The 15,254-nt window shown below is 65.4% G+C and overlaps 1 protein-coding gene across 1 annotated transcript; it reads left to right on the forward strand.

The window, feature by feature from the left end:
- The first annotated feature begins 1,155 nt into the window (after positions 1–1,155).
- Positions 1,156–15,147, forward strand: SLC37A1 (solute carrier family 37 member 1). Its single transcript, XM_056119383.1, has 19 exons — positions 1,156–1,267; positions 2,670–2,751; positions 3,718–3,832; positions 4,097–4,175; positions 5,594–5,729; positions 6,388–6,464; positions 6,620–6,786; positions 8,128–8,165; positions 9,121–9,201; positions 10,110–10,238; positions 11,277–11,367; positions 11,444–11,506; positions 11,832–11,917; positions 12,314–12,362; positions 12,694–12,767; positions 13,181–13,259; positions 14,326–14,423; positions 14,521–14,585; positions 14,771–15,147. The coding sequence occupies exons 1-19, from the start codon at positions 1,212–1,214 to the stop codon at positions 14,784–14,786; spliced, it is 1,581 nt and encodes a 526-aa protein (XP_055975358.1). The 5' UTR covers positions 1,156–1,211; the 3' UTR covers positions 14,787–15,147.
- The last annotated feature ends 107 nt before the right edge of the window (positions 15,148–15,254 follow it).

A 15,254-nucleotide genomic window follows, 5' to 3' on the forward strand; every position in this document is an offset into this window, starting at 1 on the left:
ACCAGAGCGTGAACAGTCCGGCCTCATGGGCCCTCGAGGTCGCTGAGACCCAGCAGGAGTGCATCATGCCCGGGGGAGGGAAGCAGGGCCCACAGTGCAGCTCTGCGGCGTCTCTTGGCCTCTGGTGTTGGGTCCCAGGGCCACGGGAGCTTTCACTCACCCAGGGCGAGGCTTTCTGGCCCTGCTTCATGCCACCTTGACCCACAATCTGGAAGGAGGTGCCAGCAACCCTGGGACCAGGCGGGCCTGGGCTCACCCAGCCCGCGTGCAGCTCAGGGCTTTCCTCTGAGCTATAGCCCCGAGTGCCTGACAGGACGCCTCACTACTCCCCGCCCCCCCCACACACACACTCACATGCACACACACACATACACACACTAACATTCACACTCACACGCATACACACACATGCACACTCACACACACATTCACACATATTCATACCCATACACACATTCACGCACATGCACTCACATACACATACACTCATATGCACACACGCACACTCACACACATACATACATATTCACGCTCACATTCACACACATACACACACGCACACACAAACGCACACATACACAGTCATACACGCACTCACACGCACTCATACACCCACTCACACATACACATACTCATACTCACATACACATACACACACGTACACAGTCACACTCACACACACACATACACATACACACAAAACACACACACGACAGGGACAGGGCCTGAATGGAAGCTGCGTGTCCTGTAAGCTCCCCCAGGGGGCGCTGGAGAGGCCTGGCGGGCACCCACACCCCTCGCCCCCCCCCCCCCCCCCCCCCGCCCCCAGCAGCGCTGCTGTCCCCCAGGTCCAACACATTTTAGATGTCTGCGACGAGGGGGTAGGGGAAGCAGGGGCCAGAGGCTACCAAGGCCTCACCTGGGGGCTGATGGGGCCTGTCTCTGCCTCTGGAACCTGGGGACCCCGGCCCGGCCTGTGGAGCTTTGCGGGGGAGGGCGCATGTTATCAGAGATGGCCCCAGCACTGTCCCAGCATCCTGCTCAGCTCAGGCCAGCCCAGCCTGCGTGAGGGGCCCACCGCGCCACGACCAGAACCCTTGCTGCCAGTCCTCTTCTCCTTGCAGAGTCGAGCCCAGGAGAGAACAGCGCTGAGGTGCGTCCAGCCGCCCTAGCCCACGGCGCCGCAGGACCCACGCTGCGCTGTGCCGTCCATGGCTCGACTGCCTGCGGGGGTCCGCTTCCTCGTCTCTTTCTCCCGGGATCAGTGGTGAGTCCCACCAGCCTCTGGGTCCCTTCCCAGTGGCAGACTGGTGGTGGGCATGTGGGCAGGGTGCAGCCGGGGTCCTCCGCCCGGAGTCCACAGGACTATGAGCACGTGCCAAGGTGCGGACATGGCCGGCGGGTGACAGGCCCTCCTTCGCGTGTGTGAGCCTGGGTCCTTCCCAGCACGGCGGGGACCCCCAGCATGGCCAGGTGTGCCCCCCTCCCCCCAAGTAGCAAAGCAAGGAGCAGGGAGTCACCTGCTCTGACTGCCCCCAGGGACACAGCTGGGAAGGACCGAGGGCCTGCTGGGGGCCACCTCGGGGCTCGAGGCCAGTGGACAGACAGCCCGTCCAGAGGAAGGACGTTCCAGTCTGTGTCCACAGATGTGGCACCGCAGAAAGGCCAGAGCAGGGCCCTAGGAAGACGGGGGGGGGGGGTAAGGGGGGGCCACACACTCCCTCCTTCCCTCCAGGACTTGAGCTCACGCCCCAGAGTGCCCCCACGGGTGCCCCACACCAGCCTGAGACTTTGACCTCCGCCCCCTCCCCACTGTGTCTGCAGAGAGCAGGGCCAGGGCGGGACCCCATGGCCTGTCCCCACCCCCGTCCTTCCCTCCCTGTCCCTGCTCTGTCACCCCAGTCCCCTGGGCCCCCTACCCAGCTGGGGGCAGCACCAGCCCTGCCTGTGATGTGTGACTTGCTCAGGTCCATGTGCCAGCTTGGGAGTCACAGACAGGACCCAGGGGGCGGGGAAGGGGCCCCTGCCTGTGGGGTTGTGGCCAGTGGGGACCTTTCCCCTGGAAGCAGTCTAACTCCAGCTTCTCCTTTTACTATCCTTGTGCTGGGGGGGTGCGGAGTGCGGGTGGAACCCATGGGGCCACCATGAACCCCACACGTACAGAGCCCCCCACAGCCCCGAGGAGAAAGGGGGGCTACTGAGGGGACACATCCTCGGCTGTGCATGCTTCAAGCTCAAGAGAAGAGCAGCTCCTGGGGGCAGAGTGGGCGCAGGGACCCTGGGGGCAGCGCCTGGGCCTTGGGGGAGGCAGTTCTTGGGGCTCCCGTTGGGGTGCTTCGCCCCTCCCCCCATCGTGCTGGCGTGTCCGAGTGCCAGTGGCCTCCCCGGCATGGCTGGGACCTTTTCTCACGGCTATGGGGACTCGGGTCCAGCTGCCCCTCCATTTCCCTGAGCCCATCAGAGGGCCAGCCAGCTCTGGGCCTCCCTCCCCTGGCCCCGGCCTCACCCACAGCATCTGGGCAGCCCTGGGGGATGCCTCCCTGCTGGCCTGCCCAGGCGCCCTGAGTGTGGGAGGCTGTCCTTCCCTTGGGACGCAGGGGCCACCACGGGATGAAGCCCTGAGTCGAGACCCGCTGGGAGGGGCGTTTCCGAGTCCTGCTGTGTTGCAGGTACCGGGCCTTCACCTTCGGCCTGACCTTCCTGCTCTACGCCAGCTTCCACCTCTCCCGGAAGCCCATCAGCATCGTCAAGGTGAGACTTGCCTCCACCCGCTCTCCAGCTTGGGGTTCGGTTAGCTTAGTTTTCTTTTCTTCTTTTGGGTGAGGTCGCATACCCACTGCTCAGGGGTCACTCCTGGCGGTGCTCAGGGACCATATGGGGGTGGGTATGGACTCTGGGTTGCAACTCCAAGGCCAGCACCCTCCCAGTTGGCTCGCTCCTCGAAAGTTATTTTGTTGCCCCTTGTATTCTGTTACTCTGTATAGTTTGTTGCTCTGTGTATTTTGTTACTTTGTATTTTGTTGCCGGTGAGCTGCTTCCTCTTTCTGGAATCAAAAGGTGGGAGGAGGGAGCCCTGGGGCACTGAGGGGTGGGCACTTAGGCCATGCTGCCCGGTGGCACTGCACTGTAGGGCACTGCCTCCTGCGACCGCTGGGCGGCCTTCTGTGGCTCCTCCTGTGAAGTCCCCCAGCTGCAGGGGAGGGACAGGGACCCCAGAGCCCTGCCCCTGTGGGGGTGCTCGAGCAACTCCCCCTAAGTAGTATGGCAGAGCAGGTTTCTCTGGGGCCACCTCTCGGGGAGGGGGGCCTGGCCACAGAGAGGGGACAGCACCATCCATGGCACTGTGGGGGGGCTGCGCTGTTCCCACCAAACCGACACCCAGGACCCCCATCCCCAGAAGCTGCCCTGGGGACACAGGTGCCGAGTAGGGTGGGGCAGGGAAGGGCAGCTGGAAGGGAGGAGGGGTACGGGAGCGGGGGTCCCAGGAGACTGTGTAGAAGGTGGGGAGGCCGCGGGCAGGAAGCCAGGCTCTGAGAACCCCCACCCCACCCCGTCCCCAGCAGGGATGGCCGCGGGCAACCCCCACTCATGGGGGCCCAACCCGGTTATAGTCGGAGCTGGTGGGGACCCCCACGGCTGCTCTCACCACAGGGGTCCCCAGGGCCGGTGAGGAGGTGGATGGGAGGGAGATCCTGACAGCCTCATCCCCTCACCCAGGGTGAGCTGCACAAGGCCTGTCCTGCCCCTGGTTTGGATGCTGCCAAGGATCAGAAGGCCGGCGCCCCTGGGAGGGCCCCCCACAATGAGAGCCACTGCGGCTGGGCCCCGTTCGGTGAGTCGTGCACCTGCCCAGCCCTCCGTCCGGCCCCACCCAGGGCCAGGTGGAGGATGCCCGGGCGAGACCCCCAGTGCATGCGGGTCTGGGCACAACCCCCCTCCCCCCCCCCTGCACTGCCTGATTGTTCCCCGCGGGCAAGAAAAGCGGTGAGAGATGTGGGCGGGGCATCCCAGGGCGCTGGCCAGGGCCAGTTCGTGACCCCGGGAGGGTGGATGGGCATGCAGGACCCGAGCTCACTCGGCTGTGTCTCCCCTGCAGACCAGGACAACTATCAGCAACTGCTGGGCGCCCTCGACTACGCCTTCCTGTGTGCCTATGCCCTGGGCATGTACGTCAGGTGGGTATCTGCCGCCACCGTCATGGCACAGAGTGAGTGTCAGGGCCCCCACCTCAGCCCACGCATCCTGGGCGGCTTCTGGAGACCTGCAGGGCTGGAAGCTCCCGTGCCAGTCGCTGAGGGCCCCCCGTGGCCTCAGTTTCCCTCTGCGAAGTTGGGAGATAGTCGGCATCTTCTCCCAGCTCTGGGCGTGTCTGTGGCGAGCCGTGGGCAGCCACTGGGGGCCAGGCAGTGGCCAGGATGGGCGGTCGGGGGAGCTCTGGGGAGCTTGGGGGTCCCCCTTCGTTCCTGAGGCTCAGCTCCGCTGGTCAGATCTGGGCTGTACCCGGGGAGTGTTGAGGACAGAGGCTGCCAGTCTTTGCTCAGAGCCAGGTGAAGGCACGGAGGGACCCCGAGACCCGGGGGTGTGGAGGGAGGTGCTCAGCCGTGGGGACAGATGTCAGCGTGGCCCCAGCGGGCAGGCCCAGGTGACATCAGGAGACCTGGGCTCTTCCTCTGAGGAGGAGCTCGTGGGCCACCCAGCCCAGGGTGTCAGCTGCGGGGGACTAGTGTAGGGGGACCCGGGTACCCCGCACGACTGTGGGCCCCAATGCCACCAGGGTGGTCCCAGGCCCCTGAGCACAGTTGGGGACCCCCTGGGGTGCCGGGGCTCAGAGCTGCTGGTGACAGGTGTTGGCAGTTGCTTCTGTTATTAGCAGGTGATTCTATTTTGGAGGAACCACACCTGGTGGTGCTCAGGGCTGACTCCGGGCTCTGTGCTCAGGAATCACTCCCGTCAGTGCTCGGGGGGCCATAGGGATGCCGGGGATGGAACCCGGGTCGGCTGCAGGCAAGGCAAGTGCCCGCCCCACAGTCCTCGGGCTCCGGCCCACGGGCTGGTGGCTGAGTGGGGCACGGGGCCAGCAGGATGGGGACAGAGGACGGTCTGTGGACCAGTGCTTCCTACCCCTGGGGTACGTGTGGGGTCCTTCAGTGGCTTCCTGTCTGCACCTGGGAGGGGGGGCTCGGGGTTTGCCTGGAGTCCCTCAGGCTGGGCACCGTTCGCCTGGGCTGGCATGTGCTGCCCCCTGGTGGCGGCTCCCTCCGCAGCAGGGCCCTGTGGGTCAGTCTGTGTCCAAGTACAGCTCCCAGGGTCAAGCCCAGGCCCAAGGAGTGGGGGGAGGAGTTTCTGCACCTCCCAGGGTTGCAGCAGGATTCGTGGGCAGGGCCATGGCCCTGGATCCCGCCGCCACTGTGCCCTGACTGCAGACCCGGTCACTGGCCTGGCGGTGGCTCAGGGCTTGATGGACCCGGGCGACTGCAGGAAGCAAACAGCCCGAGCCCATCTCGGGCACAGGCAGGGCCTGGCCTGGACCTGCCAGCTGTGCTGGTGCTGCCCTGCCTGGCCCCACATCCTCACCACATCTGCCCGTCCACAGCGGCATCATCGGGGAGCGGCTGCCCATCCGCCTCTACCTGGCGTCTGGCATGCTGGCCAGTGGCGCCTTCACTGCCCTCTTCGGCCTGGGCTATTTCTACGACGTCCACAGCCTGGGCTTCTACGTGCTGACGCAGGTATGGCAGGAGGCCCGCTCGTACAGCGCTGCCCACGTCACACGAGGCTTTTGCATAGCACCAGAAGAGGTGCTTGTGCTTGTTCTGGGGGGCCACACCTGGTGGGACTCGGGGATGACTCCTGGCTCTGTGCTCAGGGCTGACTCCTAGCTCAGTGCTCAGGGCTCCCTCCTGGCTCTGTGCTCAGGGATCATGCCTGACAGTGCTCAGAGGTCCATATATGGTTCCTGGGGATTGAACCCAGACCAGCCACGTGTGGGCCAAGCATCCTCCCCGATGCGCCATCCTGCCAGCCCCTGTACGTGGTGGGTTTTTATTGTTGCTGTTTGTTTTTTATTTTTGGGTCACACCCAGCGATGCTCAGGGGTTACTCCTGGCTTTGCACTCAGGAATTACTCCTGGCAGTGCTCAGGGGACCATATGGGATGCTGGGAATCATACCCGGGTCGGCCGTGTACAAGGCAAACACCCTCCCCGCTGTGCTATTGCTCCAGCCCCCACGTGGTGGTTTGAATCCGTGACTTTCCCCCTTTCACACCAGGCCTGTGAAACCCTCAGTGGGTTTCGGTCTCCTGGGTGAGGGCCCTTGAGCTGGGCTTTGTTGCGTGGGGGTATCCCGGCTCCCCAGATCCTCAGAGACCCTCCCCACCACCTCCAGATCCTCAACGGCCTGGTGCAGACCACAGGCTGGCCCAGCGTTGTCACCTGTCTCGGCAACTGGTTTGGGAAGGGCAGGTGAGTCTGGGCTCTGGGGCCTGGGCCTGACCCCGGGGGACCACACCTGTGGGCAGAAGACTATGGAGGGCCTGACCATGAGCCGGGCGGAGGCTTCTGCACGGCCCCCCAGCCCCACTGCTCTCACTGTTCATGGCCTTGTGTGTGTGTTGCAGGCGCGGCTTGATCATGGGGGTCTGGAACTCCCACACCTCCGTGGGCAACATCCTGGGGTCCTTGATCGCTGGCTACTGGGTGTCCACATGCTGGGGCCTGTCCTTCATCGTGCCAGGGGCCATCGTGGCAGCCATGGGGGTGGTGTGCTTCCTCTTCCTCATCGAGCGTGAGTACCCGCGGGCCACAGGGGGCGGAGGACCCCTGACAGCTGCCCCGCGCCCTCCACCTTGCTCTGGTAGCACGCAGTGTGGCCGCTCCCTGCCCCCAGCACTTCCTGCCACGAGGCACGGGCCCCCCCACCCCGCCCCCGCGCTGTTTGCTTTCTGATAGAGCCGGATCTGGGCGATGCCAGGACACGGGCGTGGCTTCTGCCCGGCACCTTCCGGGCAGCCTGTGCTGAGTGCCAGCAGCCTCCGCACCCGGGACTCAGTGCCAAGCCTCTGGTTTAGAAGGATTGGGGCTGGGTTTGGGGTCAGGGAGCATCAGCGGGCCAGCCCCCCCTCCCCGCCCCTGCAGAGGTCCAGCGGGGGCCCCACTTGTGGCCACCAGCCCCAGGCATCTCTGCCCTGATCTGCTCTTTCCATGTGGACACAGGGATGCCCTCTGGCCCTGTCCTCACAGGCAGGTGCTGGGCCTCCACCCTGCCGCCTGCCACACCCCTGCCCGTGCTGGTCCGCTCCATCACCTTCCTGCCACTGTTCACCCTCCTCCCTGGGTCTGCGATTCCAGCCGGCAGACGGGGGCCCCAGGAAGCCAGGAGTCAGGTCCAGGGATGACCCACCCCTGCCGTCCTCCACGCTGGCCAGGGCCTGCAGGCACAGTCTGTCTCTCCCTCCCCAAAGTGCGGCCTGGGGGTGGAGTGCAGGGGGGACCCACTGCTGGGCACTGGGAGCTCCCCCACTCTTGCAACTGGGGGTCTGGGGGTCTCTGGAGTCAAAGGGCTTCCACAGGATGATGGGGGGATGCAGGGATTGCTCCCCCCAATCAGCACCCACTCCCCAGCATGAGGGAGATGCCCCTCTGCCAGCCAGGGTGCCCCCGCCCACCATCCCAGGGTCTCCCCCTCACCTCACACAGCCTCACACCACCACCAGCCCCATGGGACTCACTCGTGTGCAGTGAGCAGGTGAAGGGGCGTCCCCAGCCACGCTGCCACCCGCCCCTCCCCGTGCATCTGTATCAGGACAGAACCTTTTCCGCTGCCTTGGCCCCTAGCGAGACCCCGGAGCCGAGCGGCGTCTGCACCCCCACGGTGGCCTTACCGCCTTGTCCTCAACGGGAGGCTCTGGCACTGCCTGGGCTCTGCCACATCCCGTTGCCAGGGCTGCTCACCGTGCCCAAGGCTGACCTGGCAGAGGCTCAGGCGGGGAAAGAGACGGTACACATGGCATGTCGGGCGCCAGGCCGGGCCTCCCCCAGATGTGCTCCCGATGCGCCCCCTAAAACAGGCTCACTGAGTGGGCGCCTGGTGGCTGGCATGTCACACACCGTGTGCTTCCCCTTCCAGATCCAAAGGACATCGCCTGCTCAGCGTCTCTGCTGCCGGTAAGGCCCATTCTGCTCCGGGGGGCAGGGGTGCATGGGGGGGGTCCATGCCCCAGGTGCCCGGTCCTCTCCGGGAAAGCAGATGTGGCATGACACGATGCTCAGTGGAAGTGGCTCATCCTGGAAAGTTCCAGAATGTAGTTTTCTTCGGAGGAAACATGACTGGGGTGGTGCAGACGAGACTGGGCTCTCAGGGGACTTCCTAGAGGATGATGAGAATGTTCTAGAATTCGTTGCTGTATGAACTCGCTGATCTGTGCCTTTCCCCTGAGTGGAGAGTGGCTCCGTGTACACACCATAGCCCGGGGTCTCTCTGGGGCCGACTCCCGGCCCGTGGCAAGGCTGACTGGGCCCTGGTACTCTGGGCAGCGCCCAGCCTGGCGGCCCCATGACCTGCCTGTGCCTAGAGCCACGTCCTGTGAACCGACTCAGTGCTGTGTGGACAGACAGCTCCCATGAGAGGGACTGCGAGGGCCGGTCACCCAGGAAAAGGCCGCGTGTTCCTGGGTGTCTCTGTGGGCGTCAAGGAGGTAGCCTGGGGACCACTGCCGCTCATCCGGGCCACCGGGGCTCAGCGTGGGAATGTCTGAGTGTGGCGCATACACACACACAGATACACACACTCAGACACATGGATACATATACACATAGACATACAGATACACAAACACAGATACAGACACATCAATGGCCCCTCACACATAGCTGCACAAACCCCAGGGGGGTCAAATGCCACACGCGCACAGAGAGAAATACATTCCACCGGGTCCCCTATGTACCTAACCCCACCTCATCTCTCTAGTCTGCACCCCGGGTCCCCTGTTGCCTCCCAGAGGCTGAGGTCCCCCACCCTCACTCTGGAGATGCACGTGCAGGGGGCAGGGGACTGTTCTGCCCTTCCTGGGGGCCTGCAGTCCCACGGGACCCATGTGACCCCAATCTGCTCTCCCCGCAGCAAACCCGAGCCTGCGAGAACGGGGCGCACAGGTTCCGGCCACAGAAGCCAGCGGGGAGCGCAGAGAAGAGTCGGCCGGTGGTGAGTCCGCTCCACAGGGGTCCCTCACTGGGCGCTGCCAGCCAGGCCCCTCACTCATCGTGCAGGCACAGTGTGCGCTGCGGGAGGAGCTGGGACACTCTGACCACTGCCAAGGCCGATGGCGGTACCAAGTCCAGGGCCACGCCGCGTCTCCCTCTGAAGCCCTGCACGATGCGCCAACGCGTCTGTGCTAGGTCGCATGCGCGCGCACACTCTCCTACACACCCACGCCGAATGTGCGCTCCACACCCGCACGGGATGCGCGCACTCCTACACACCGATACGGGACGCACGCACCCGTACGGGACGCGCGCACGCCTACACACCCGCACGGGCGGGTACACGCACGCTCGCACTGTTCCTGGGCACGTCCGAGGACGCACAGACGCATCCAGCTCGACGCGTCCACATGGGCACACCCATTCAGCACGGTCCAGTCCACGCACGATGTTTGCGAACATGCCCTGCAAGGTGTGCTTGCTTGCATGCGTGCACACATAGGGTACACTAACACAGTTGCACGTTAGGGCGCTCACAGCCTACATGCACATGCACTTGCACACGCTGTCGGGCTGGAACGCACGCATGCGCACAGGCTGTTACCCTCCATCAGAGCAGAGAGTGGCCCCTTGGGAGCCGGGGACCTGAGTGTCCCCATGGCCGGATGCGCAGGGTCCCCTGCACCGCGTTGTCATCCGTGTTCTGGATCCCACTCGCATGGGCTGTCATGACATAAACACATATTACCCACTTGGTTTTGTGAGAGCCTAAAGTGCACGGAAGCGTTCTGATTTTCTCTCTGGGAGGCTTGGGACCGCCCCCCACCCCCAGCCATGCTAAGGGGTCCCTGGAGCCACTCCTCGTGCTGCTGGACCCCCGCCCTACCTTGGCTCCTCTCATCCCGCCAGGATCCCGAGGCGCAGGGCCTGCTGCCAGCTGACGGGAAGCGCCCCCTGCACCCGAGCCATGTGGTGGTGCTGTCGGAGGGCGCGGGCGGCACGACCGCCATCAGCTTCCTGGGCGCCTTGAGGATCCCGGTGAGTCTGCCCAGAAGGCCCCCAGCAGCCAGCCAGTCTTAGCAGGGTGCCCCTCCCCCCCACTACCCCCCTGCTCCCCATCCCAGCAGGGTGGACCTCTGTGCTCCCCGTCCCAGCAGGGAGGACCCCGTGCTCCTCTGTCCAACAGGAAGGATCCTGTGCTCCCCTGTCCCAGTAGGGTGGACTCCCCCCATGCTCTCCGTGCTCCCTGTCCCAGCAGGGCAGACCCCTGTACTGGGTTTGGGGCCCACAGGGCAGCTGCTGTGCTCTTGGCAGTGACTGAGATGGGGCAGCTGAGAACTCGGGGCTCCACCAGCTCCTTCATTGCGTTCCCGGGGTGCAGAGCCAGGGTCCTAGGAGCTGCCCTGCCTGGTGGCCACGAGGCTGAGGGCAGACAGGGTGGGGGCGGGGGGGGGGGGGGGCAGGGACAGTGCTACTCAGCACACAGCCTGGTGAGAAAGGGTGGACGGGGACTGTGGTAGCACAGCGGGGAGGGCGTTTGCCTGGCACGTGGCTGACCCGATTCAATACCCGGCATCCCATATGGTCCCCTAAGCACTGGCCGGAATAATTCCTGAGTGCAGAGCCAGGAGGAACCCCTGAGCATCGTCAGGTGTGACAGGAAGGAAGGGAGAGAGGAAGGACAGTGCGACAGGACAGGCTCGGACGCGGCCCTTTCCGGGGCACGAGCGTGCTGGCCTGGGAGAAAGTGGAGACCTTCCTGCGGGCAGAGTGCTCGGGGCCCAGGGAGCCCCAGGGAACCCCAGTAGCAGGCAGCTGGGGGCTGCTGCCCCCCTCACTCGTGAGGGCAGGGCACCCGGGCCCTCTGCTCGGCAGCATGGCATCTTCTGTGGCAGAGGTGGCGGGACACCGGTCCTGAGCCTGCCTTTCCCCAGCCCCGGGCACAGGTGGGGCGCGCCTGGCTGCAGCGCCAACCCCCCTGCCCCCATCCCCCCGGCTCACGTGAGTGCCGCAGACACCAGGCCTGCATTGTTGCTGTGGCGCAGCTGGCGCCCGGCTGACGGGTGGCTCTCCCAGGGCGTGGTGGAGTTTTCCCTGTGCCTGCTCTTCGCCAAGCTGGTCAGCTACACCTTCCTCTTCTGGCTCCCACTGTACATCACCAGTGTTGGTGAGTGCCAGGGCGGGGCACGGACTGGGGGTTGGGGGGGGCTAGAGCTGCCTGCTTGACCCGGCGCCCTCCACAGACCACCTGGACGCCCGCAGCGCGGGGGAGCTGTCCACCCTCTTCGACGTGGGAGGGATCTTCGGTGAGTCCACGCGCCCGGGGCGGCCCCGGCACCCCGTCTTTTGCAGCAAGCAGCGCGGTGCAGGGTGGGCGAGGGGCGAGCTGCCTCCCACATCAGCCAGGAGCCCTCAGAGGTCACCAGGCCCTGCCCGGAGCTTTGGGGGTCCCCTCCGCGGGCAGCTCTGGTCCTGCCTTTCCGGGACACAGGGGACCACCCTGCCGCAGGCACCCTGAGAGAGGAGCTGCCCCGCCGGGGCATGGGCCCACCATGGTGTCAGCCGCAATCTGGTCACAGCGTGAGGGCCGCTGCCCCCAACTTGCCCCCTCCACGACCCCTGTGCATGCAGGTGGGATCCTGGCGGGGGTGATCTCAGACCGGCTGGAGAAAAGGGCATCCACCTGTGGACTCATGCTGCTGCTTGCTGCCCCCACGGTGAGTCCCTCCCCACCGCACCCCTGCTCGCCCCTCCCCCTTCCTGCTGCACCCCTGCCCCCTTCCCCACCGCACCCCTGTCTGCCCCTTACTGCCAGTATCCCACCTGCCCCTTCCTGTCCTACCTGCACCCCTGCCCCCTCCCCGCCGCACCCCTGGTCCTCTCCAGGCACACCCCTCACCACCCTTCTGCCCCATGTTGCTGCCCCCAGCCCTTGGCCCAGTGCTTGGCCTTGGGCTTCCCTGGACTCGTCTCACCCTTCGGCACCCGGCTTCCCCCTGCCGAGCAGACGGGGTGCTGGGAGCCCACAGTGGGGGGTTCGGCACTAGCTGCCGCGTGCAGCTTCCGGCAGTGACCTGTCCACGGCGGTGACCTTGTCCACCCACCGCCCACAGCTCTACGTCTTCTCCAGCATCAGCAAGGCTGGCCTAGAGGCCACCATTGGTAAGTGTGAGGCCATCACTGGACACAGCTGTGGGAGGGGCGGGGGGCTGGGCTGCACCGTGCATGGCGATGGCCTTGTGGAGCTCTGGGGGTCCCCCGGGGGTGGCCACTGAAAGTGACCAGCGGGCAGAACCGCCCTGAACCTGCTGAGACCTTCTGGGCAGCAGCTTCTGCCGGGGACCAGGCAGGTGTGGGCACTGGAGACTGTTAAATGGTGCTGACCAAGTGGCCGTGCGGCCCCAGAGCCTGGGCGGGCTGGGGGGATCGCGGGTGACCTCGGCCAGCCTGGGTGTCTCCTTACTCCACTCCCCACCCTCCACCTGCTTCCCAGCCATGCTGCTGCTCAGCGGCGCCCTGGTCAGTGGCCCCTACGCGCTCATCACCACTGCCGTGTCCACCGACCTGGTGAGTGCCCACCCTGCTCGGGCCATCTTGCCCATCACTGTGGCGGGACACCTCTGCTATGCTGCGCGTGGACCCCCTGGGCCCGCACCCCTTTGTGATCGATCAGGGCCTGCCCCTCCTGGGCGCCCGCAGATGTGTGTACCTGCGCCCCTACTGGCCTCTCTCTGCCCGCCTCGGCACATGTGTGTGCTGCTCTCAAGCACCATGGCCGTCCCTGTGGGCACCTGGGGGCAGAGAGGACCTTAGTGGGGACGCAGGGACCATCTTGCAGAGCGTCAGGCAGCGTTTTGCCAATGAGGTGCCTTGGGTGGTGACTGCCGGGTGGGCGGACCTTCATGCCAGGCGCTGGGAACTGGGGGCGTGGTGGGAGGGCCCCTCTTACCCCAGTGCCTCTCGTTCCGCCCCTCCTCCAGGGAACCCACAAGAGCCTGAAGGGGAACGCCCACGCCCTGGCCACCGTCACGGCCATCATCGACGGCACCGGCTCTGTGGGTGCGTGTCCCAGCAGGCACCAGGGTGGGGTGGGGGCCTCGGCCTCTGCCCACCTGCCAGGCCCCCACAGAGCCCATGGCCGCACGCGCCCGAGTCTGTGCCCAGAGGACCTGAGGGGACCCCAGGCCTGGTCCCTCGTTCCCCTCCCCCACCACATTGGCCGGAACCCTGGGCTGGGGTCCAGCCGCCTCTGGGCAGCCTCGGGGACACCAGGTCCCGCCCATTCCCGACCCAGTTGCCCTTTTCTGAGGCGGCTTCTTTGCTGGTCAGGATCCTCTCTGGGGCCTCTCATGGCCTGGGGCATGTACAGAAAAGGGACCAGAGTGGCAGCACCACAGGGCGGGCGTTGGCCTGGCATGCAGCCGTGCTAGGCTCGACCCTTGGGGTCCCCGGGGGCCCCCCAGCAGTGCCAGGAGTGATTCCTGAGCACAAAGCCAGGAGGCGGTGCTGGGCTTGGGCTGCTGCCCGCCCCCTGCCCACGGCCTGGAAGTAGCTGCCCCCCTCCCAGCCCCTCGCCAGGAGCTTATTTCCTTGCGGGCCTGTACAGAAGCCTAGCTCTTTTTCAATCTGTTTTTATGTGAGAATCTCAGGTTCTTACTGAGGTTCGTGCTCACCCTGTCTGCTGCATCCCCCCACTCATGCTTCCTCTCACACATTGATCATGCATCACACAAACGCACACATGTGCATATCTGCACCCACACGTAAGCACATCATGTGTGCGCTGCACTTGGATACACATGCCATGCACGCATGTGTGCCCGTGCCAGCATGCATGCACATGCAAGCACACACACGCATGTACACACGCACAGTCACATGACCGGTGGGCCATGTCAGCAGTGTCTGCGGACCTGGCGCATCCCCAGAGCCCACTGTCTTGCTGCCATCAGGGCAAATACACGCGTGTCCCAGAGGAGAATCTGGGCAAGCCTCTAACGGGTCGCTGCGTCCCGCCCCACTCCCGCCCCCATAATGACGGGGAGGGGCCCTGGTTTGTTGGTTCCTCCTGCGACCAAGCCACCAGGCCTGTCGCAGAACCTTCCTCAGGCTTTGCCCATTTCAGGAGCTGCCCTGGGCCCCCTGCTGGCCGGGCTCATCTCCCCGTCGGGGTGGAATAACGTCTTCTACATGCTCATGTTCGCTGACGCCTGTGCCTTACTGGTGAGGCCCCTCCCGCCTGCCCCCCAGGTCCCTGCCTCCCCCAGGGACCCCGCTGGAGGGGTCCAGCAGTGATGAGTCTCGTCTTCTTCCCGAGCAGTTCCTGGTCCGCCTCATCCACAAGGAGCTGAGCTGCCGTGGGCGGCCGGTGGTGGGGCCAGTTCCGTGAGTCCTCGGGGGTCTCCAGAGCAGCGCCCTCGCCCCCCATGACCCCCCGCCCTCCCCCCGGGCTCCTCCTGGGGTTTCCTGACCCCGTGTGCCCAGTCCTGGCACCTCCCTGGGCAGCTGACGGGTCTTGGCTGGGGTCTTGGGATGTGGGGACAAGCCCTGAGCCCCTCCATTCCCGGCAGGTTCAAGGAGCACTGAGACCCGGCGGGAGGCCGCGGGCGGCCCTGGATGCCCCTCGAGGCCCAGTGACGGACCCCAGGAGGAGGGGACGGGCCTGGGGATCCTGCCGAGCCCAGGAGCGCCCCGCAGGCAGGGGCGGGGTAGATGCCCCGCGGGATCTGGGCCGGCAGGCACCCCAGGCCTCCACACCGCCAGCGGCTGCATGCCAGCCCAGCCCCGGGCCCGGCGTGGGCGGGCAGCCCCCAGAGCGGATCTATTTATTTCTCCGAAGGGCATTCGTTAGTTATTTATTGAGGCAAACTGATCGTGTTCGGTTGCCTAGCAAAGCACTTACCTGCTCTTGGAAATCTCAAAAAAATAAAAAAGTTTTTAAAGAAAAGCAACCCAGCAGTAGGCGGCACCTGCCCCCCTACACAGCAACTGCACCCGCTCCCCCCCACCCCCCGCAGCCTCACAAGTCAGGGCCTCCTGCGGGCACCTGCATGG

The sequence above is a fragment of the Sorex fumeus genome, unplaced genomic scaffold (genome assembly GCF_029834395.1).
Source record: "Sorex fumeus unplaced genomic scaffold, SorFum_2.1 ptg000041l, whole genome shotgun sequence".
Classification (NCBI taxonomy): domain Eukaryota; kingdom Metazoa; phylum Chordata; class Mammalia; order Eulipotyphla; family Soricidae; genus Sorex; species Sorex fumeus.

Excerpts from the sequence above, each read along its gene's own strand:
- SLC37A1 (XM_056119383.1), top strand. The coding sequence starts at position 1,212 with ATGGCTCGACTGCCTGCGGGGGTCCGCTTCCTCGTCTCTTTCTCCCGG. Across the intron at positions 3,833-4,096 it reads CTGCGGCTGGGCCCCGTTCG|ACCAGGACAACTATCAGCAA; the intron begins GTGAGTCGTGCA and ends TCTCCCCTGCAG. Across the intron at positions 11,368-11,443 it reads ACTGTACATCACCAGTGTTG|ACCACCTGGACGCCCGCAGC; the intron begins GTGAGTGCCAGG and ends CGCCCTCCACAG.